The sequence below is a fragment of the Pleurodeles waltl genome, chromosome 5, assembly GCF_031143425.1.
Source record: "Pleurodeles waltl isolate 20211129_DDA chromosome 5, aPleWal1.hap1.20221129, whole genome shotgun sequence".
Taxonomy (NCBI): domain Eukaryota; kingdom Metazoa; phylum Chordata; class Amphibia; order Caudata; family Salamandridae; genus Pleurodeles; species Pleurodeles waltl.
The window spans coordinates 134,010,795-134,035,745 of NC_090444.1; the positions used below are offsets into that span (position 1 = coordinate 134,010,795).

The 24,951-nt window shown below is 43.6% G+C and overlaps 1 protein-coding gene across 1 annotated transcript in view; it reads right to left on the minus strand.

Annotated features, from left to right (window-relative positions):
* Positions 1-24,951, minus strand: part of EHD3 (EH domain containing 3) — a 191,159-nt gene that overhangs the window by 132,313 nt on the left and 33,895 nt on the right. The window contains exon 2 of the mRNA XM_069233807.1: positions 12,602-12,778. Within this exon, the coding sequence (XP_069089908.1) occupies positions 12,602-12,778 (177 nt within the window). The remainder of the gene's footprint in view (positions 1-12,601; positions 12,779-24,951) is intronic.

Sequence of the window (24,951 nt, forward strand, 5' to 3'; positions counted from 1 at the left end):
CTCAACTCCAAGGCTGCATATCTAAGTGAAGAGCTGCAAGGAACCACTGTGGCCTGACAAGGAGAGAGGGAGCGGCTGAGGCAAGGCTGGTGGAAGAACACAGAGGCATTGCTAGCCTGAGGCTGGTGACCCCCCCCCCCCCCCCCCCAGCTCCTGAACAACAGTGGAGGGCAGCCCTGCTTGGGATCTCCTGCTAGGAATTCTCGACCCATTGCGGCCTAACCTCTAATTGCCTTGATTCAACCGGGAACTTGCACATACCTTACACAACAGCTACCATGATAGTGAAAAGGGAAGGGAAAGACAAAGTTTTGAATGCAGCCCTTGAGAGATTAAAAACAAAGATACACAGAGCAGGAGAGGCACCTCAAGGAGTGCAATTATCTAAGAGTAAAGCAGGTGGTCATGTGCTCAATTCTGGAAATGCACACCAACCTAGCTGATAAACAAAATGGTGATGGGACAGGCTGTTCAAAACATTGAAGACAAAGCAGGATGCTAACAGCTGAGTGATGCTCTATTCAACAGACAAGGTGAAAGCATTAGAGAGTAACAAGGCTGAAATGGAGTTAGATGTGTGGGAGACACAGTCCTTCCTATGGAAATACTGGCAATCTGAGAAGTTGTACTCATCTGCAAACCATGGGTGTCACTGTAGAAGAGCCCCTGGAAAACTGCTGGACAAGCTTTGTACTTCACTGGCCAGGATACTGGAAGGCACATTAGAGAAACTAAGTTCAATGCTGAATAGGACCTTCCAGCTTAGCGTGAGGAGGAAAAACTGTGGCGGCAATGTGCTGTTAGAGATGAACACTGTGGACTGGAGAGCACAAATACTCAGGAAGACCATCAAGGCAAAGGAGGGGAAAATTGACAGCCAAGGCTGCTAATCTTGCATGGCCTGCATCCATCCACCTGTTTTTTTTTTTTAACATTCTCTTTATTGGGGTTTTCATTATGAGGGAAGAAAAGCAGGAGGTTACATTACTGTACGACATGGTCACAAATATCTGTAACAGAAAGAGTACCTAGTTCCAAAGCCAGGAGGCGTTACATTCAATATAACCAGTGATTGGGCCTCCCTGGTATAGTATACAAAGCAGGCAATGAAAGAGAAAAAAAAAAAAAAAAAAAAGGGCAAATCTATAACAACAAGAACCAATTAGCATTGGGGTGGGGGGGGAGGGGTCAGAAGCTCCACAGCATGCACAGAGAATAGCGTTAAAGACTAGGGACGGGGTGGGGGCACGGAGCACATTAAATAATAATAATTAAAAAAAAGTGTCACCGAGTACGGTTCAAAACAAAACTATAAACGGTTCCCCTAAAGAACACCCAATGAAAGTAAACACTTGTGTATACATAAGCACAATGGCCAAATAATACAAAAAACAGAAGGTCTGTCCAAAGAAATCAATAATAATGAAGTCAGGCAAGGAAGCATTGGGTGCAAAGAACATTATACGTCTCATAGTGCATTTATAATGTGCTCTGTGTCCCATGTGAACAAAGGAACAAGGAAAAACAAAGTGAATATAAACCAAATATAAACAAGCATTTTCAATGCAACGGGTCTCGCATTTGCTCGAGTTAGAGTTATTAGCGTTGTAAAGAAAAAAAGAAAAATGCAGCACGATCGCACTATGTAAAATGCAGCACGGTTGCGCTGCGTGAAAAATAAACAGATAAAGTAGTCCGGACACCATGCTGAAAACTTCGAGCCTCGTATGTTTTTAGTAGTTTACCAGTGCTGTGTAGGTGGGCTAAACACTGTAAAAGGCATGAAGTATGCATGCCTTTCACAAATGATAACAATCGGAGTTTAAAAAGCTAAGCCCACCAACCAATGTAAGTGACTGACTTCACATGTGAATGGTTGGAAGCTCAAATAGAGATTAAAGAATGGGATGGAGCGCTTTGCGCTCGCCCATAAAAATTAACACATAGGTTTTCAGGAAACCAAAAACAACCAGAGAAAAGATTGTAAATAATTGCGGTGGACCCTTATATAAGTTGAAGGGACCAATCAACTGGCTTTGTTTTAGGTCGAGGACGTTTCGGCTCCTTATAAAATATGGGGTCTCATCAAGACCAAGACAATTTGGAGACATCTAGGGGTTTGAAAAAAAACTGCCACCATAGGGTTTATTAAAAAAATAAAATAAATAATAATTAAAAAGTGAATCAATGCATGTCAGTTGAATATATATTTATGACTTGAGATATGGAGGAGCCAAAATCGCCAAAAAAGGCTAGGTGCACACCAAAAGGTGGAAGTGCCAGTGCAGATTGTATTTACAAGGAGAAACCCAATGGGTAACTGAATGAAACACAAGGAATAAGAAATAAGGAAGGTAGTACCATGCTGAACTGAGAAGAACAATGTTCAAAATAAGGAGAATAATAGTTTACAAAGACTCTCACCAACAAAGAATTAAATGGAACATCACAATATCTGCCCTTGTAAATCATGGTATAGTGATGCGGTGTCGCAATCAGGGGTGCCCTCACAAAAGGGTGAAGTGCAACAATCGTGCACTAATGTAAGGTCTTGAGGCAACTTTCAAAGCATGAAGATCTCAAGTATGCAAGACTCATGCAACCCGTAATTACGGGCTGCAAGGATGAGGCCTCGCCGCTGTCGAACCCTATGGTTCAAGGGCAGAATGTGAGATCAGGAAAGCAAAGGGCAATTTACTGGGAGATGTAGTCCCGTGGGATCACTGATCCCATAGGAATAATGAGAATGGCGGATGACCAACTAGGGTACGGAGAGGGAGCTTGTGAGGTGGATTGTGACCAGTGGGGTTTGAGGTGGTGAGTTGAAGGAACTGCAAAAGCATAGTGCCCCTTCCAAGAGATATGGGGTTTTCAGCAAATGCGTCAAGCTTCTTCACAGCAGAGGGCAGCACCCTTTGCCATTCCCCACCTCCGCATCACTCTGTGCCATGCCTCTAATGATGGGATGTTTAGCGCTTTCCAATGCAGGGAAAGTGTGCCGAGAGCAGGGCTAGAATGGCAAAATAAGTGCAGACAACATGGCCCTTCCTGCATCTAAAAATACCAATGGCACAAGTCTCCCAAGATTTAAGATCAGTAAGTTTAGTGATTTCCTGTAAGGTGGTATGTACACCCTGCCATAAGGTAGAGAGTGCGGGGCATGTCCACAGCATATGCCGGAGATCAGCTTTGTCAGATCGACATTAGGGGCTGGTCAGGTTCGCCATGGGGATGTATCTACTAAGTTTCATTGGGTGCCTACATCTGTCTATCTTGGCAAGGATAAGGGTCTTGCCGAGTATGAAGCAGGGCTTATGAGGTGAAAGTTCTTTCTCTTGAGGTAACCTATGGACTACGTGGGATGAAATACATCTTTCCTAGGTCAAGTATAGACAGCCATTTCTACGCAACCTGAATTTTAACTATGGCAGATAATCTCATGGTGGACACACTAAGTTGACGAGGGCGGCAAGTTTGGCTGACTTCCCGACAGGTGCAGGCCCTGGGATAGCCCCTGGGGAGAAATGGTGGAGGGAAGAATCTGGGGAGGGATAAGTAACAAGCATGTGAAGGTTTTCAGCTCCTACTTCCACTCTCCATGCGCTTCTCATGTTGAACAACTAAAGATACAGTTTGTAGTAGATTTACACTAAACAGAGGCATGCTTATTGCTAAATGATAGCATTGTTAGGCTTAATTTCGGGAAACCCTCTATCAGCCCAAGGACATGTAGGCAGCTCTGTAATGTAAAACATGCCTAACAAATAGCGTTAAACTTACAAAACAAAAACTACCTTTGATGTCTCTTATGTCCACTATTACAACTACAATACTTTTCCAACTAAAGTCAAGACTTTCTGGCCAAAGGTATCAGGAATTGAGTCTCCTCGCAATCAATCAAATAGATACAGGAGGATGACCTTTTGTTTTTGTTGTATCCTAGTTTTGATAGGATCGACTACACTTTAGTTGCCTGCCTTAATGGGCTCCAAATCAAAATATGCTGTGTAAACAGAACTGCCTGTCTCACGTTCAAAGCCATGAATCTTGAACCTGAAAAATATCTTGTTTACAAGCGCTCCTTCTCCAGAGGCTTTTGCGCTCTCTGGTGCAAAGTCAGAAGATCTCTCGCTCTGCCACTTTCTGGAGGAAAAAAAAAAAAAACACACGTCGCCGACACTTCTCTGGTAATGAATGCCCCAAGAGTACGAACACCCTCTGCTCTTCATACTGAAACACCCACTCCCTCCCTTCCCCCTTTAAGGGTTCACATCGCTCTGCAAGAACTTATTCCTTCTGACTATACTCATTTCATCCAACAGTCCTCTTCTGCCACCCAACAAGTATGGATTGCTCTTCTAATGTACAGTGTAACTGGTTGTTGGCGTGCTATAAATGCGAAATAAATTCAATTTGCATTTTACATACTGGATCCTCGCCTAGGCCCCTAATGACTAATGTCACGTCATATTCGGCGTTTGTTTTCAATTATTTGGCTACTCGACCACTTCAGCACTGCTGCCTTTGCAGAAAAATGCCTTAAGTCCCAGTAACTGAAATTCCATTACCAGTCACTTAAATTTAACCAATATAGGGCCACTCTACCTTGTGGCATAAGTTGCGTGAGTGACACCAGAAGGTGCTAGAGTGCCTTCTAAGTACACACAACTGAAATGATAGGAAATGGATGGCAGAAAATAACTGTCTCATTGGAAATGCCACCATGCTGGATTTCTGCCGCAAAGGCCACTCGGACAGCATTAATGCTGCAAGGTACTCTCCCAGTGAAATAAACCAGTCACACTGCAGTAAAAGTCAGACTGTAAGGTATAGGAGATGTTTGGCACCCGCACACAGCTTTTGTGGCAGAAGTAGTAGCGGTACTGAGAATGCAGCTACAAGCCTGTGTGTACCCATGGCCGTTTAATGAAATGCGTGGATGCTAAATGATGCCATTTGTACAGACGGAGAAATCGGAGTGCGTGGGGTGATAAGGATGGCTCCCCATGAAGAGAAGCAAGGCCATTTTAGCACTAGATCACGAGTACCACACACAATACTGCCCCATAAAGGAAGATCAAAATAGGAATTTAGGACTGACATTTGAGAACTTCCTGTGAAAATTGTGTGTCCGTTCTTCATAAGACTCGAGAAGACAAGTGAATGCTGCATTAAAGTCATCCACTCATGAGACTAAGGCAGCAATATGACACTTATGAGTACTTTATGTAATTTAACTACAGGGCTGGTCATTTTGAGATATAGGATCCATCTCATCAACCGTGGATCACTCTCAGTGTTTTATCTATTATCCAATAACACCTGGGATCTCTGGCAGAGTGTCATCTGGTCGGATCATTTTCTCGTTCCTTTCCCCTTTTTCGGAGAGCTGAATCAAGTTAGAAACGTGTCTGAAGGAAACTCCTGTGCTGGATTTAGCACTTGTCATTCCCCTAGGATATCCAACCATGAAGGAAATAAAGTGGGTGGTGGTGTCACTGTCATTTGTAGGGACTCACCTGAAGGAATGTCAGCCCCATTTAGGCAAGCTAAGAATATGGAGGGGCTCGTTTTGATTTTTAAATTGACTCCCTCATTCTCCTTGTTAGGACTGTGATATATAGACTCCCTGACTGTCCAAATAGTTATTTCCCCAACTGTTTGGCACATTTGCTTAACTCTCCTTGCAATATTCTAAACTTTACCATTCTTGGGGATTTTAATTAGCACATGAATGACCCAAATGCTCTTAAGCCGCCCAGCTCAGTCTCACCTTGGCAGGTCTGAACCTTCCACAATTCCAGGCTATACTCTCGATCGGATCTTTTCAAATATTACTAATTTGCAAGTATCTCTGGCAGAGTGTCATCTGGTCGGATCATTTTCTCGTTCCTTTCCCCTTTTTCGGAGAGCTGAATCAAGTTAGAAAAAACCTCCAGGCCTTACCAAAGGATGGCATAAAATCTTGGAGTGACTTTTCTTTTGTTCGACTAGAAAATTTAGGAACTGTATGCGATATTCCCCACAGGAACTGTATCTGTGGTCCCGGCAGATTCAGCGCCAACTCAAAATCCTCTTCCCTAAATTTTCTATGATTTCAGAGAAAGATTCCCTGAAGGAACTGGAAAAATGAAAAATCAGGTTCCCCTGCAGATCCTTGCTCACCCCGAATCCTCAGGAAGATTTCCCCTACCATAAAGCCCTGTGCTAAAAAAAAAAAAAGATATGGAACACCTCTTTAGAAGTAGATTTGCTTACCTCAGACTGTAAGCATGCTTTCCTTTTACATTTTAACACCCTGCTTCTTAAGAAACCCAATATAGAACCTACCGTTCTGAACAATTTTAGACCCATCCTGGAGAAACTGGTTAATCGCCAGTTGTCATCTTCTGTGGAAACTTATAGCCTACTCCATGACTTGCAATCTGGCTTTCAGTCAGGTTTCAGCACAGAATCTGCTTTACTGGAGTTTACAGAGTATATGAATGAGAATCTGCACTGTAGATGCTCAACGATGGTCACCGTCTGCAGCATTCGATACAGTCCTGCATGTCAACCTTTTAGACAAACATAGATTGGCAGGCATTCACGGCAGGGCCCTCTCTTGGCTGAAATCTTTCTTGGAGACAGATCTCAAAGGGTGCATTTCCACCCAGTCTTGTCCCTCCGTGAACCTCTTTAATATGGAGTTCCTCGGGGTTCAGCTTTGAGACCTACTCTCTTTAACGTATATCTAGCCCCTCTGGCTTGTTTGTTTGAACCCTGGGGTGTGCAGGTGGTATCATATGCTGATGACACCCAGATTTATTGTCTTTTCAGGAGCATTCAGATTCTGCCCTCATCGAGCTTAAGGAGTGCCTTAAGGGAGTCGCTGACTGGATGGATGCTAACATCCTCCAACTAAATTCGGACAAAACACAAGTATTTTTGTTTGGACCCTGTGAACACAGGGCCCTGCAAGATGAGTGGAATGGACATTACCGCCGTGATGAAAAGGTAAGTAAGGTTAACCACTTTGCAACCTCTAAGAATTCCCAAATGGGCTAGTCAAGTCAAGCATTTTATACCACACTAAGACAGGACTTACCTGGTCACTGTTGAGAATCTGGGGGATTGAAGAAGATCTTAACCTTTCCCTCATCTTCTACACTGCCTGCACAGAGAGAAGGTGCTGAGCTAGATCACAAATGTCTCTCTTCAAGCTCAACTCCTTTACTTGTTTGTCCAGGAGAAGGACATCGCTGACAGCGTGCAGTTCTTTCAGCTCCCCAACATCTGTGATTAGAATTAACGAAACCCTGAACATAAATATTTCTTTCTAAGAGCAGCAGCAAGTGGAATATTCAAGTAATCCAGTATCATGCCACAGCGTGGAGACACTTGAAGAATCTTTCTTAACTGGAGCATGTATTCCTCATGAAGAACCATGTTGGTTTTACGTTCACTGTTAACCTAAGGAATGCCACTATCTCAATGTCCTTGACACGCTCTTGAAGATCGCCCCCAGACAAATAACTCATTGGAGTGGTTATCATTTTGAAGACTTTGGACTGCCCTTACACCTTTTACAATGTTTTTAAGCAGCAAATTAAAGGACCTACCCAAGCCTTCTCCCATGAACAATAGATTGGCAGCCTTGCTCTATCGTTTAGGTGCACCTCTTCGCTGTTACCACACTGTGCACATGTGAATGACAGGAGCACTACGACATCACTGTACTGACTTATGTAGCACCCTTTCCATTTGCATCCTATGTGGAATATATTCCCTGTTGGATAAAAGTTTCCTTTACACATAGGTTTTACTGTGGATTCACCTTTCCCTTAAGCATTGTTTATGCTAATTGCTGTGGATAGTGCGAGCTTTATTAGGTCCAGCCGCGGTAATTTACTTATTACTCACAAGTTTAATCCTGTTGTAACTTAATCCAAAGGAAGGATTGTTAACTCAAATAAAAAGACGACACACCCACAACCTTGCTTAAGGCCAGAGTTAATGGCATCCCTGTTGTAAGAGCCCAACTAAGACAAAATTCAAGATCTAGGATTAACTCCTATCTCATTGTGTTTGTCACATTCTGAATGTGGGTCAGGGGTCACCGGGTGGTAAACCAGTGCACTCTAAAATAATCTAATATAAAAGTTACATTTGGATTTTCCATTCTGTGCAAAACAATGTGACCCTACTTTAGAAAAATTCCCAAAAACCACGCATACCTACAGACCTTTACAAAAATGAGAAGAAAACAGACAATGGGAAATAATGTCTTTTAAGGTGCAATTTTGAGGAGCAACTCTTCCCAATGTCCCTCCCATTTTTTAAAAACAATTTTACACATTCCATTATCCGCGGAAGCCTGCAGATAACGCTTGTTTCCATGGTTTGATGTTTAATACTGCACCGCTTCTAGGCATTTTTGTGGCCAGACTAAATGGACTTTGAGAATACCAGCTCTCATCAGACTTAGAAGATATACTATAACGGGGGTATTAAATGCATATCTAGGATGATCAGATGCCGGTCAGATATTCAAAGTAACAAATATGCTAAAAAGTTTCATTTAGATGAACTGTATGTACATTTACAGTGTGTCACCAGTTTTAACGTGTGCCATGAATCCTTGCCTCTTGGACCTTTGTTGTATACCCTGGTGGTGAAAAATGCAGTTCAAACGCCATTAAAAATGCAAATGTTAAAATGTTCCTGGATAAACTGTCTAGGCCTGGATGCTGCAAACAAGATACCATTTTACCCGTGCCAATATTGGATAAAAAAAAAAAAACTGCAAAAGCTCCTAACACTCAAGTCCCACAAGTAGGATTAAATCCAAGGGTTTACAGATGGGTCTACATGGGTCCTACAATATAATATCAGGGGTCTTCCCCTGCACCAAGGGTACTGCCTGACAACAGATAATCTGTTAGTCCAATCCCGTCTCACTAGAAACAAACACAATCCATGTGCATAAACCCCAGCACACAACTATGAATTATGGGGGTTTGGTCTTTCCATGCTGGAAATACAATCACTCCAGCCAATTACAAGAGTAATTTTCTATGTGCCTTCCGCGCGAGAGCGTTCATTGTGAATACCTTCTACAGTACACTGAACTGTGTTGGGATTCGACTGATTTTGGGGTCATTCTTCTTCCACCCCCTCCACGCCGGAGGACTCCTCCCTTCCTGCCTCCTCCTAGGCGCTAACTCCGATTTACTCATGTAGAAGAAAACCATCTGTAAGCAGTTTTTTTTTCCGCAAGAGCAAGTGGAGTTAAACATCACGATAGCTAATCAGTGACTCAAGTTCTCACTGTCTCATGGGGAAATCTTGGCTCGCTCTCTACTATTTGTAACAGCCCAAAGTGGGAAAAAAACATGATTTCGGTCATTTTTTTCCTCGTCTAAATTATAAGAGCAAAGTTGAAATCTGAGCACTTACCCATTTTTCCATTATTTGCAATTCAATTCTCGCTTTCTACAAAAGCACCATGCTAGGACTTCCCAAACACTCGGCACGCGCATGGCAGCCATCACCTCACAGATGTGCCCTCACGCTCTCCAGGCCTGCCAGATCCAGGAGCCGTATTGTGCCGGCTTCCTCTTCGGCCGCGTGGTAATGGAATGGAGGTGAATGACCCATTGTTGCAGCTCGAGCCGTTTCCAGTTGCTGGACCGGAAACCCCGTGGGCAACGGACTTTCCCCATCAAAAGAGGAAACTACCTTCCCTTTTGTTCGTGGCTGGTGAATGGCGTCATGGGAGCTTTCCATAGACTGGACACCTCAGCAGTAAACAACGCCAGAACTCCACCGAGATTCAAAGGGCATTTCTTTTACATAAATTCGTTCCATAAATGGAGTTTGTTATTCACATGTAACAGGTACCCATGAAATCATTTATTTTGCAATGGGTCAAAAACAAAAGCAATTTTTAAGTCTCTTAAATAGTGCATTCTTTGCTCCCTGTATTATTATGCATGGGCTAAGAGTGTGCAAAATACACACAATTTCCTTCAGTGAAATATCTGGAAAATTATGCAAAATAGCAAGAAAAGTGAATTGATCATTAATTGGTATATTTAAGCATGAAATGTGTAGTAACAATTTTCATTTTTGCAATTTAAGTGTATGCTTCTGTTATGTTTATATTTTCATAATGTAATTTGCACAGATGTTTGCAATGTACACATTATATGATAAATTCTACCTTTTTTTAATTTAAACAGTGTGGTGTACATGGGTTACACAGTCTATGACTCTATGGCTTTTTTCAACTTACATTGTTCTTTGTTTATTTTTGTTAACATTTGTCAGATGTATACAATGTTCTGTGTTTCCGTGTATGCAATATTGAAACTTATATGGCAAATATGTTTCCTTCACCTCTAGCAGCCATACAAGGTGTGCAACTTATTCAAAGGCTTGGCTGAAGAAGAGGAGTGTTTGGGCAATAGTACTAATCGTGTAAGTGTGGGTGTTACTTTTGTGAATAGCAACTGACTTCCCCTTCTTTAGGCTTGCTTTTGTATTTGTCCACCCTTCTTGTGCTCCTCATTCATTTAACCTTTCCCCTGATGACTTCCTAGTGAATATTCCCCATTTTCCATCCTCTCCTTGCCACGCTCACATAGTTCTGGTGTTCAGGTGTGCCACCTAAATGCTCAATTAGGGGCACCCTTTAGGGTGAGACTACACCCTTTCTACGACCACTTCATTGCGATGTGAACATAACCTTGACCCTAGTGGCCTAATTTCTCCCCCCCCCCCCCCAAACCAAGATAGAGGAATTTAAAAAGTGGTGTCCATTTTAGCTCACTTGCATTAGGGGTAGGACTGGAATAAAGTGGGAACACCTGCTAATGTGACTAATTTACAGGGAGGTTTGTCGTCTCCGCCATCTGGAGTGACCTGGCAGCAAGGCCTTTGAAGCTTCCCGCCCTAGAATGTCTAACCTGCCTGGGGGAGGCGTCAACATCCCTGCCCGGTGCAGGCTTTTGTCTCTGGACCCAAAGAGTGCTGGCTCTCCCCTTGGGGAGTCCGAAACATGGGTAAGGTTGCTGAACTGGTCAGTTAACAAACTAATAGCTGATTGTTTTTCAGGGGTCACCTCTAAGGTGCCCTCTGAGTGCATGTGTTGGTAAATCCAACACTGTAATCAGTGTGGGTTCACAAATATGAGATGTTTAATACCAAACATCCCTTTCTTCAGTGAAGCTATCATTTCACTGGGGAACTCGTAGTGACCACTGTCCAGCACATGTATTTAAAATGGCTTCCCTGGTCACTTACTATGTCTGAGAATCAACAAAGACATAGTAGGTGCATATGTGCTCAAGCGGATATGCCCTCACATGTAATATAAAGGACCCTGCCTTAGGGCTGTAAGGCCTGCTAGAGGGGTGACTTACATATATTGCATGCAGTGTTAGGGAACAGGGCACACAGGCCATGTCCACGTTGTGTTTTCACTTTTAGGAGCACCTCGCCACGCAGCCTGCAATGGCAGTCTGAATAAGGTTGGTGCTGGGTCCTTCAGAGTGGCACAAGTTGTGCTGCAGCTCTGAGGGGCCACCTTCGGTACCCATGCCCTAGGTACTAGGGGTCTCATTTACCAGGGACTTACAGGTGACTGTAGGACTTGCTCATTTGGGGATCAAGCGACCAGATGTCCTGTTTTAGGGAAAGAACACTGACACTGAGAACCTGGTTATCAGGAACCCAGTACACTTCAGTCGAAGTTGCATTTTGGAGGACCAGACTAGAGATTGCCACCCACACATATGAATTTTATTTATGACTATGTAATATAGCATTACATACTCGTAAACGTTTCTGTGAATTTTGCCGCTATGAGTGAAGTGTACCCTACGTGGATATTTTGCAAATATGTTGTGAATCTATTAGGACAGTGGTTCCGAACCTTTTGACTTCTGTGGACCCCCACTGAAGCATTAGTGGAATGAGGGGACTCCCACTGAGTCATTATTGAAAGCCGGGGACATAATCTGTTAATATTTTTTAATTTTCTAAGCAGTCGCGGACCCACTGAGAAGGCTTCGCGGACCCCCAGGGGTCCCCGGACCACAGGTTGGGAACCACTGTATTAGGAGTAACGTGCCTTACACTGTACACACTGCAACTTGCAGAAGGAAAACGTAATGCCACACATTTCCAAAGAAAGTGCCAAGCATTTGATAAACAAGTGTTAGACATTCTACAACACAGAAGGAAAACATACACCTACGCAAAATATCAATACTTGCAATATAATATTTAAGGATAGCTGAAGTTCAAACTCCTTCTACAAAGGGATACAGAAGTTTAACACCTGTATTTAATAATGCAGCCAAATGCCTTTAAAGCGGTGGTCAGGAGAATTTGACAAAATACAGAGAGTCCAAAATCTATGATTTTTTTTGGTTTTGTTTGCATAGCAATGATACGTTGAAGTGGAGTCTGTCCTTCATCAATTACCTTGCAGGCTTCAGAGCTGTAGAGTAGCAGCCTTGCTGGAAATCTAGTACAGTAAACGTTAATCAAAAACAGGATTGGTGACATCCTCAGTGATCATTCTGTTCTACTGAAAGAACTGGATTCAACTCACCTGTTCAAAAAGGCATTGCCGAAAGCATTCAGTTTTCTGAAGGGCTTCTTTGGGTCAACCACCAATGCATTCCCGGGAATGACTCCTTCCACTTCACCCTGCATCACCGCGATGAACGAGTCGGTAGTGGGCTCCGGACCAATCCTCATGCCGGGAAAGTCCTGTTCTAGCAGGTACCTGCGCAACAGAGAAGGACAGAAATAAGATATTCTGCATAACCATATTTCAGGAATGAGTGCAAAGATGCATAACTGGAGTGCTGCCTAATGACTACTAATGTGGTACATCAGAGTTGTGACTATCAACGTTTTTATCAAGCAGGTACGACTCCATTTAGCCATCCACCGTTAGAGTAATTCTCAAGTAGTGGGTCCCGAATTCGTATGTTAATATGGACGATTTTGCTGCTGGGGTGCAAAGGGAATCCACAGATTAGTCTCTCTAATCCTTGCTTAGAAAAGCAGTAAAATAGAAAATAAGATCTATTCCTTCTCCCACCAGACCATTCCTGGGGCTGGAACTTCCATAAGGAGAGTTTAGAGTGAGGTCTTAGAGTGGCACCCACGGGCCAAAAGGCCTAAAAGTAATCTATTTTCACGGTATTGGGAGCTTGCTAGAAGGCAAAATAGTATTTTGCATGCAACATTGAAATTCCGCACATCATCCTATCCATTCTCTTTAGCACTCTAGAGAGATGTTTAGTACATACTTCTCCTCTTGGAGAGAATTGTAAAGTCTCCGCCCCACCACATCTTATCTGCTCATGCCCAGAAGACAAATCAACACTTTTCTTCAGGATGTGGGAAAACACCCATACATGCACGCACTGAGACAATAAAAAGCGCACACCTTATCAAACTTTATAGTTAAACTCGGGCGCTACACGCAAACCGCAGTATACTGGTGAACACAAATACTCTCATACTGCCACACTCTACAGTTTCTGCTTTGATGCAAACTGAACGTTTACCATTAGCATAGCTAATCCATACACAAATACCCACAGTTAATACACACATCACCGCAACCTTGCTTCACACGCTAGAGCCTGGTAACAACTACAAAGACATCCAAGCAACATGGTGATAAGAGATCTCACTAAATATTCAGATCTTCAAAATTCATTTGTTCAACAAAAGGGACCATGTAAACAATACATTCATTGATCATTTAATTCCCCACTTCTTAATTACGGGACAGGTTTGCAGGACACAAACGTAGACATATAATGACACTGCATGATGGATTCCAAGCCTCAGAGAAAGTAATTTAAAATTTGAAATTATGTTAACTTCTTTGGAAAGAAGGAGCCTAATAGTATAAAGTTCACACGTCACTATGCACTGCTAAGTTACCGCAGCCTTGGAAAGGGAAGACTGCGTTATTTGTGGGTTTGTTTCAGTGTCAACACAGCCAAAGACTATCTACCCCACACTGGGCCTCCAAACGCCACACACACAAAAGGCCTTCAAACATTACCCTCCTAGGAAGTCTGCCTTCAAGAAGGTCATAAACTGCTAGCTGGCAGTGTGGACTCATACTTCCAAGAAGCAAAGTTTGTTTAGTACACATTCTATAACGAGCCTAGAACGGTCATGATTAATGTGGCTCACTTTACCATCAGAACAATCCAATGTAAACATGAAAACAAGGAAGGCCCTGTCTTAATGAGCCAGGTGCCTCTACCTTACAGGTAGCCAAGAAAAAACGCGTAGTTTAATCTCGAACCAAAAAATTATATATTAGAATAGAATTCAGCAGAGAACCCTAAGCAGAGTGATATCACTAGAGGGACGCCTACCGTGCTAACTCAAATGTTTATGATAAAGACGTAAATACGGGCATTTATTTAAATAAACATTTGCAGGAAACAATGCCAAGTGGTGTACTACTATCAGTCCAAATGGTAAACAGCCAGACTTTTTAGCCTTCCTAAATATCAGGAGACATGGTTCCCAGTTAACAGTCAAAGGACGCAGATGCCACTTGATGGAAGCAGCCATATAAATGGCTCTTCCCCCAATTATTGATTATCTGACTTTGAAGATTTGAAGAAGAAATCTGTCCTTGGTCTGGTTCATACCAGGTAAAACGATGTGATAAATAATGTTTGTCTATTCTTAAACTAAGCTTTGAGTACCATGCAGAGAGACTTAATAACAAACATAGACAAAGCCAATAGGTCTCACCTACTTGAGACAGAATGGCATAGTCAATTTCTTTAGCCATACTGTACAATAGCACAGCTGCTGTGCATTCTATAATATGGTATAGCGTGGATTATCATTGTATGGTATGGAATTTTATTGTATTGGGTAGCCGGTTATTGTACAGTATGGAACAGCCTGTCATTGTCTGGTATGTATGACATGTCATTGCATGGTATGGCTGGTCATTGTACAGTATGGTAGGGCCTGTTGTATGGTTTGGCCTTTCGTACCGTATGGTATGGTCTACCATTATATTGGTATTGTATTGTATTGTATTGTATGGCCTGTCATTGTACGGTATGGTATGGTATGGTAGGGCTGGTCATTGCATAGTATGGTAGGGATGGTCATTGTATGTTATGGTATGGTGTGGTATGGTATAACCGGGCATTGTATAGTATGGTAATGAAGAAAAGTCAAAGCCACAGTGTCGAAGGTGGGAGGGAGGGGGTAAAAGTACACAGACAAGGTGTTAGAGAGGGAGAGTGCAGGTAAAGGTAACCTGGGCAGAAAGAGAAGGCAACACGAAGGAGTATCATGTCTGCAATACAAATAAACAACAAAAATCAGAAACATTCACTCTGAAAATGAACTCTCAACTATGGTGTTGTGTGTTTGCAGCAGTAACAAAGATAGATATGCAGAGTGATGTCAAAAGCCTAAGAGACGCAAGGCGGGGTGGGAGGGAGAGGGCAAAGGTAACACTGATGGCAAAGGCAACATGGAAGGTCATGTCTATCATACCACAAAATGCACACAAATGTAATGCACACATGCAGCCTGAAAAAAAAAAAAAAGAAAAAGAAACTTTCCGTGCCATGGTGAAGCGCGTTTGAAGCAGGAGAGGGAGGAATAAAGAAATGGATGGCCTGCAACAGATGCAAAATTATGGAGTGCTTCCTCCATAAGCAAAAAAATAAATAAAATAATACTAATAAAAAATAACCCGGCAGGGCTGCCCACTTTCTACCATGATCTTTGCCTTCATACTGGAGCCACTGGTGGTGTGGATTCGAGGCGATCCCTTGATAAAAGGGATGTGATGGCCCGAAGATTGGGACGATCACATATCCCTCTATGGGGATGACGTCCTCCGTTATAGAGCAGACCATACGCTCACCCTTAACAGAATAATGCATATAATGCCTTTATATCGTCAACACTCCAGCTACACAATCAACTGGAGTAAATCCCAGATCCACATCCTGCAGGGAGGATCCCAGACCCTTCTGGCTGGTTGTGAGGCGAGCTTGGTGGTAGAAGGGTTCTGCTACCTCGATATGTTTGTCACCAGGAATCTAACTGAGTTCTATGCACGTAACCTTGAACCCCCATTGCAGCATCTGCATAAAAACGAGATGCATAGGAAAACCTTGCCTCTCACCTTGTTGGGTAGAGTGGTCCTCTTTAAAACAATAGCCTTGCAGCGATTCCTGTAAGCACCTTAGAACACATCCTACCCAGTGCACAGTCTTACTTCCAAACCATCGACAGTAAAAACACAAATATTTTTCTGGACGGGGGAGGGGAAGGGGAAGGGGTTGGATGGGCGGGGGGAGGGTTGGTGCAAACCGCCCCCCCCCTTGCATTGCACTCCAGAAGCTGACACGGAGCAGGTATGATGAAGTATCCTTCCCTGATATATGACGATACTACTGGGGCTCCAACTCATCGTAGTCAACCACTGGGTACAGCTTCCAGGGGATAAGCCGGCCTGCAGAATGGTCAAAAGAAACATCAACCAGGGAGTTACCTACAGGCACTTTTACAGGGGGTGGGGAAATGTCCATCGAGGTATTAACCCCACAGCCGTTACTGTTACCATATGGCACACAGAGTTGAAAGCCATGGGCTAGGAACGGAAGATCAAACATAGTACACCCCTGTGGGACATATCACACCTAGGCATTTTGGCACTGCAAAAGGAATTTGATAAATGGGACCTCGGGTCTGTTTCAAATAGGGGACCTCTGGAAAGATGGTGGTAGGGTGACTCCCACTGGCAGAACTACAATTTGATTACCAGTTATCTCCATCAGAGAAATCCAGATAGTTACAAACACACCTTCCCTCTATGCAGCGATCCCTAAAGGAGAAGATCCCCCAGAATCATCTCTCCTTGGAGACAGACTACTTGACGAATACCTGCCCAGAACAGCAATCTCCCTCACTTATTAAAAACTGTAGGATAACTCCCCTGATACCTTAGCCCAGATGAGGGAGGCATGGGAGGGGTCCTAGATAGTATAGAGGACGACGAATGGCTTGAAGTCCTGGCTTCACCATGGGAAGAGGCCATACATGCCCGCTTTCATTTGGTACAACCGAAGAAACATCACAGAAGCTATTATAAAGCTGTCACACTATTGAACATAGGCAAACGGGACACGGGGTCTTGTCCCAAGCGATGTGGAGCAATAGGTACTTTCGCAGATGATCTGGGGCTGCCCTGTGCTTCTGAATTACTGGACCAAGTACTGCTTTGCATGGAGAGTGTGTGCATTTGTGGGAGGGGTGGGCTGCCTGCAACCAGGAGCCAAGTGGTGCCTGCTGAAAATGTAGGGCGAGATAGATCTCACCTGTACAGACCACCAGTAGGTGGCTGTGGTGTGGTAAGCTTGAAATAGGCTCCTATAGCCGCTATTGTATATATGATAGAATGTTAGGGGCTGGAAGGTTGGAATGTTGGGGGTGACTGTTGGCTAAGGTGGATAGATGAGTGGTGGACACAGATGGGTGTGAAGCTGCCTCTTGTTTTACAAGAGATCTTACCTCCAACGTTGGATACACACTTATTATCGACGAGTGGAAGTCTCGCGGCAGCGTTCGTCCAATTGTCATCGCACTGCATGTTGTGTTGTTGTGGGACCAGTAAAGTGCGGGAACGGAGACCGCTGTGAATTGCACTATAGTGGAGTTGGAGTGGAACGTTGATAAAAACAATCTTCAGGGTGAGGAACATTTCTTCGTTTTTGGGTTGAGGACCGTTTCTCTGTCACCGTTACAGTAAGGAACTAGCAAGGCCCCTCTCCTTTAGAAACAAAGGAGTATGTTTCTAAACTAGCACTACTGAGCGTTTCTTCATTGCGGCCATTTTAAAATTTGAGAAAAATAAGCTCATCTCCTATGGAAACAAGCTCCATTGAAGATTAGAAGATATGCAACAGCCATCTTAGAGACATTTGACATTACATTAGGCAGTCATCTTGGATTGGGTACGATTTGAAAATCCATATTTTTATTTCCTACAATTCATTGTGCACAGGATGTATCTACAGCGGTCAATTTGAAGTGTGGAACATTTTACAGACTTCTATGTAATTCTCTGATTTTCCACAGTTTGGATTTGAGTTTATTATTTTGGAAACCATTTGTTCAGAACAGAGGTGTCTGTTTTCCATTTTATTAGCAAGTTTGTGAGGCTTTGCTTATATGCTAATCAGTGACCAAGTGACTACGCAATTACCGTAACCATTGCATCTTTTACCTGTACCAGAACTGTACAGTGACCCTACGTGTGGGTGGAGACTGGCTTGTGAGCAAGTTTTGATGTGTTAGGCCTCACCTCCATGCTCAGCCATTTGGTTGTCCACTGGAAAAGCTTAGGAGTTGGGTCTAAGTAGGCTCACGCACAGTGAGTCTATGTAGATAAATCTGTTTGGGCAGTATTTTCAGCATACTGTTACATGTTGCTATTCATATTCAGCGTACATAACTGGAAGTTTGTGATTAAAATCACTCAATCTTCTGAGTTGTTTCACTCATATTGAATACGCTCATAACCTTTTTAAACCACATTTGAACAGCCCATGTCCATGCTAATAATTCCACTGCATCATTTATTTCAGAGAGATTAAGAGTGCGCGAAGCATATGCTGTAATCCACTCCTTTCCTTTATCCTTTTGCATAAGAACCGCACCCAAACCCACACTGCTTGCATCCACAGCCACTACGCACTCTTTACCAACAATGTAAGGTTTTAAACAAGGAGCATGAACAATGTTTTTCTTTAAAAAGATCAAATGATCTTTGCTGTAGCTCACCCCACTCAAATTTCACATTTTTCTTGAGAAAAGCTCGGAGAGGATCAATTTTCTTAGCATAATCTTGCAGGCATTTTGCATAAAATTCTGTAAAGTCAAGAAAGGACAACAAGCGCTCCTTTGAAGTAGGAGCGGCAGCTTTAACTATTGCACATACATGATTTGTTTTGAGTTTGATTCCCTCCTGAAATTTAATCGCCTAAATATACAACTTTTCTTTGGAAACAACACTTTTCCATTCTTACAGTCAAACCCTTTTACTGTAGTCTATTTAATACTACATGTACATTTTTATAGTGTTCTTCATATGTTTTCCCAAACACTAGAATATCATCTTGAAAAGCCACCGCACCGGTGATCCCCTCTAAAGTAACCTTCGTCAAACGTTGGAATATCGAAGCTGCACTCACTAAACCAGAAGGCATCCTCAGAAACCAATACATTCCCTCTGTTGTTATAAAAGAAGTAAGATACTTGGATTCCATCTCCAGTTCAATCTGGTGGTACACACTTTCTAAATCTATAGTTGAAAACACCGCTGCACCTGCAAGAGTAGAAACTGTCTCATGTAAAGTAGGTAAAGGATGTCTATCAATCCAGATCTCATTATTCAGACTGCACAAATCCACACATAGCGTAACTCACCTGAGCTTTTAACCGAAATCACAACAGAAGATACCCAAGGAGAGGATTCGATCGGTTCAATCACTTTTTTGAGGCATAACTCATGTAACATCTTCTTTAATTTGTCCCTAAACGCCAAAGGGTTGAATCCTTGAAATTTCCCTAACCCATTTTTAAGCAAATTTGGAAACTAACATTTTAAGCCATACACAAAACCAATGTTGTCTACCTCTGATGTGATAACCAACACAGCATTTGAATCTAACGTCATCCCCAACTCTTGCTGATGTGGCCATCCCAAAATGGAATTTCCCTTCTTGGCCACATAGACCTTTCCTTTAGTTTTCCTACTATTAAATTCAATATCAGACCAAAAGTATCCTTCCAAATCAATTTTGTGCCCAGAATAACCACCAGGTTGTACATCTGGAGGATATAACTCCCGACCATTCCATAAGTCATTGAATTTCGATTTCCCAATTATACTATACAATGCGCAAGAATCTACCAACTAAGAAATGCTTTTCCTGTCCATTTTCAAAGTACATTCAGGAAACCCTTTTGGTTTGTTTCAGAAAGGAGACACAATGAAGCTACTCAACGCCAGTAAGACTGCAAATCAGATAATGGATCAGGGCCTTCTCAGCAGGGAAGGGACTAGGGGAAAAACACAGCAATATGAGAAAGCCAAAACGAAATACACAGAGCAAGGTCAGCAACACAGGCAACGAGGTCCGGCAACACAGGCAACGAGGTCCGGCAACACAGGCAACGAGGTCCGGCAACACAGGCAACGAGGTCCGGCAACACAGGCAACGAGGTCCGGCAACACAGGCAACAAGGTCCGGCAACACAGGCAACAAGGTCCGGCAACACAGGCAACAAGGTCCGGCAACACAGGCAACAAGGTCCGGCAACACAGGCAACAAGGTCCGGCAACACAGGCAACAAGGTCCGGCAACACAGGCAACAAGGTCCGGCAACACAGGCAACAAGGTCCGGCAACACAGGCAACAAGGTCCGGCAACACAGGCAACAAGGTCCGGCAACACAGGCAACAAGGTCCGGCAACACAGGCAACAAGGTCCGGCAACACAGGCAACAAGGTCCGGCAACACAGGCAACAAGGTCCGGCAACACAGGCAACAAGGTCCGGCAACACAGGCAACAAGGTCCGGCAACACAGGCAACAAGGTCCGGCAACACAGGCAACAAGGTCCGGCAACACAGGCAACAAGGTCCGGCAACACAGGCAACAAGGTCCGGCAACACAGGCAACAAGGTCCGGCAACACAGGCAACAAGGTCCGGCAACACAGGCAACAAGGTCCGGCAACACAGGCAACAAGGTCCGGCAACACAGGCAACAAGGTCCGGCAACACAGGCAACAAGGTCCGGCAACAAGGTCAGGCAACGCGGTCAGATAACAGAGAAACCGTTGAGAGGAATTATAAACCAGGGGACAAGAAGTGGTGAACGAACAATCGTCAAGCAGAACACCCAATACGATGTAGAATATTGCCAGGCAGCTTCACATTGTTTAAATATTGTCACTGACTGGCCTACTACAGCCGGCACCCCCCAGCTGCCAAAGGCTGTTCCACCACAACCTTAAAGTAATACACCTCAAAGGTGGTCTTGTTGCAGTTCTCAAACCTCAAATATCTTGCTGATTTCTGACCAAAGTACACAAGAGAGCAAGCAGACAAAGAGGGAGAAGAATACAAAGCGCGGGGCGGGTATTTGGCGAGGCCGGAGTAAGCACATGATGGAAAGAGTTGGAAAACAGAAGCGTTCTCATGGAGTGCTTAACCAAAAAGATAAAAGCAGCTCCTTAAATGTGAGCAGTGGAAGGATACACGTCAGCTAATCAAAAAGGACGGTAACGAGGATATGGTCCAGGGGAGAGAAACATAAGAAAATGAATGCAAGCCACTGAGTAAGAAGAAAGCAAGTACGAATGATAATAAAGCATGCGAATGGTAAGCAATGGAAGGGCTGTAAGACCACTTCTGGTTTTGGGGAAGTCCCAAAAAGTTGTTTGCAACTAGACAGCTTGTGCTAGCTGGTAGGCAAGACTTAAATATACACATGAAGGAATATGCACACAAACCCTCTCTCCTAAGTAACTCTATGCAGCAAGAGGAAAATATACATTATTCTGTGTTGCAGGAGGCATAAGGTGATCAAGACTCTGTGCAAATGGAGGCCTAGATATACATCTGCGCAGCAGTAGCCCTAGGGCCATACACAACTCTGTGCAGCAAGAGGCCTAAGGAGCTCCAGGGCTTTGTGCAGTATGATGATACAGAGTTCAGTACAGCAGGAGGCCCAAGGAGAGACAGATCTCCATGTAGCCACCAGTCTAGAATGATGTGCGTCAGGGTGCAGGATGACGGATGTGCAGCAAGGTGCACACGGTAATGTGCAAAAGTCAGGCACAGGGGGGGGGATGCACAGAAGGGGCGCGCTGGGGGATGTAGCGTTCATGAGCATAGGATTGTGTGCATCATAGTGACACATGGTGACTGACGTGCGATAGAGGGCAGATCTTGGTGTGAAACATTTGGGCAAGGGGTCATTGCAGTGACATGAAGCCACGGCTACAAGTACTAGAAATGCTAGGAAAAACACTGGGATTTCATAAACTACTCAGGCCTAAATCTGAAGACGTACCTGCACAGCATCAGGTGTGAATGGTGCCTGCACCAAGGCTCAAAGACACACCCCTCTCGAGTATACTGGTGGAAAGACACTATGCCCCTCCCCCCAGTCCCTAGGCAGGTGCTCTGATCACCCTCCGTTTATACCCTATGACAGGACTCCTTCTGTGAGCCTGGGTGAGGACACACTAATGTGAAGGTCAATGGTATATAAGCTAGAGTGACTCTTCCTTCCCCTCCCATCTTCCATCACCCTCCCCACTATCTGTCACCTGCACCAAGGAGCAATTTCCTGCCACTGGTTGTAGACTAAATCTGATGGACAGAAATATGGCCTCTTCTGAGCAGATGTTTGCAAAAGGGCTTTTGATGGGAGACTGGTGCTGGCCTGAGGCAATGGATGGCCTGCAGCAGCCCATGAACTTGTGTGTCTTCATCTGCTAGTTTGTGATACTGAGTGGCTCTACAAGTTGTGTGACAGTGTGCATATTTCTTGATACGCAACCACATAAAGAACTGCTATGCTACTGTATATGATGTTTATCATGTTTCGGGATTCATGTTATGTACCCACGTTTTAGTGGTCCGTTAAAAACGATACAAGCGTATATTAAAATAAGCTATGGACATTCTATTATTTAGGTGTGTGGTATAAAACACCCGTGTGCCAAGATTGAAAAAAAAAAAAGGGCTTTTTTAGCTTTGCTTTCTAATTCACTACAAGAATGTCATGACTGCCAGATCCTATTTTGGGTAAATACCGGATTTATAATTGGCTTATTTCCTACATGAAAACATACATTTAAAAAAAAAAAAAAAAAAAAGCCTCACAACAATACACAGGTCACACAAAGGAACCCATACACACTCAAATCGCTGTAAGAAGCCCCAATCCTTAAGTTATACCTTCAGTCATCCCTGAGTTTTGAGCCACCACCATTGGAATGCTGTAATCTTCAAACATATACCCAGGATGGTAAAAAGAGAACTGCAAGCCCCAGAGTGCAATAGTTACGACAAAAAGGCACTGTGAATTGTCACAAAAACATCTGAAATGGGAATATTCATATACGATTAGTGTTAATAGGAAGGACCATACCCTCTTTGCACTTGTATTAAAAGGGAGTGGACGTTTCAGGGCAGATTCACAGAAGAGTACAAGGGTACGTAAAACAGTACTACCTTAGTACTAGTCCTAAATCCTTTGTGAATCAGCCCTCCTCACATTAAAATACTACTGTAACATATAAATATATTTCACACACAAGATTAAAGAGATTCACTGGTTTTGGAGAAATGTAGAGATGCTACAAAACATTGAGATGGGGCTTGAGTTTATGAATGACTTGCAAATGGCGTGGAGCCATCACTAACTGCCAGTCAGTCCTCCCACTGGAAAACCACACTTTGGTCTAATGCAAAGTTACGTTTTTGTGAAAAACAAGACACTAGCAGGCATTTTTTTGCTACTAATAAAGCATTTGTAGCAGCATGAAACAACGGCACGCACCAAAGTAACAAGTTAAACACAGCTAGAAGGGTACTGGAGAATCCCAATATTTAAAACTGTTAAAATGCAACTTCACAAGGAACCTTTAATACCTGCTCCCAGGTCCCAAACCAGAAGAACCGTCTCACTTCGCACCAGAAGGGCACTTGTATTAAAGGTTGTATGTAGGGCGTTGGTGACATCACAGTAACACCCAGTCAATCAATCTGGATTATTGAAAACAAAAGTTTTAGACGTGTAAAAAGAGTTCATGGCCTAACACGGAAAGCTCCTGTTCTCAGTGACCACTTTGTTCTGGGCCGCCAGACACAAGGACAATGTTTCAAATCCTGGGCTTTTGTTTACCAAATTAGGGTGCAGCAGTTAAACACCGCGTGCCATTTTCACGAGCTAGTGAACGTGAACAAATACTTTACTTTTCCACTTTGGAGAGCGCCATTGTTCGGCCGGTCAGAGGGTAGGTTGTTTTTTTCTCCATTTTTCCCAGTTCAAGTGCTGTAATGCGAAACCCTGGATCTCGTGATCGATCAAAACAGAGCTACATGGTAGGTGATGTTTTCCGAACAAACGCTGTGCTCATGGAAGGCGTGAGACTAATATGATGCGAGATCACTTGTTCATTGTCTTGAGATATGTTTAGCCTCCTTGCTCCCAGAAAGACTTCTGGGGTTAAACGGTATGCGATTGGTCAGAATGCCTGCCAATCACAGGACCTATGTGAGTATGGAGAGAAGCCCGGACCGCTGTGAGTACATGGTTACCTTGTTTACTAGGAGGCAGTGCTTTAAATGGACCGGTACTGAGAACCGGCACTTTTTAATTTTTAGAAGGATAGTACCTGCACCTCAAGAAAAACGTAATACTTTTAATTGGGGAGTACTGGCACTTCTCTATTTTTCCATTTCAAGCACTGCTAGAAGGTAAGGTCTTCTGTACACAAGACGTATTTTTCGCAGTCTTTGGAGGAGTTCACATGAACAGTAGTTAGCGTTCCTTTCCGTCGAGCCCTGAAGAACGAGTTACTTACCTTCGGTAACGACTTTTCTGGTGGATACATTAGCTACCTGTGGATTCCTCACCTCATGAATACTCCCATGGCGCCAGCATTCGACGGAAATCTTCTTACTAGTCTCTGCACGTCGACGAGGACGTCACTGTCTCGCACGCGACGCCGTCTGACGTCATACAGGCAATAAGAGGTCCTCGACGACGTGCGGACGTCAGTACCAATCATTTTTTACGTGCATGAGAACAACCAGGCAATGCAATGAAAGAACAAAGCAACATCCATTATATTGT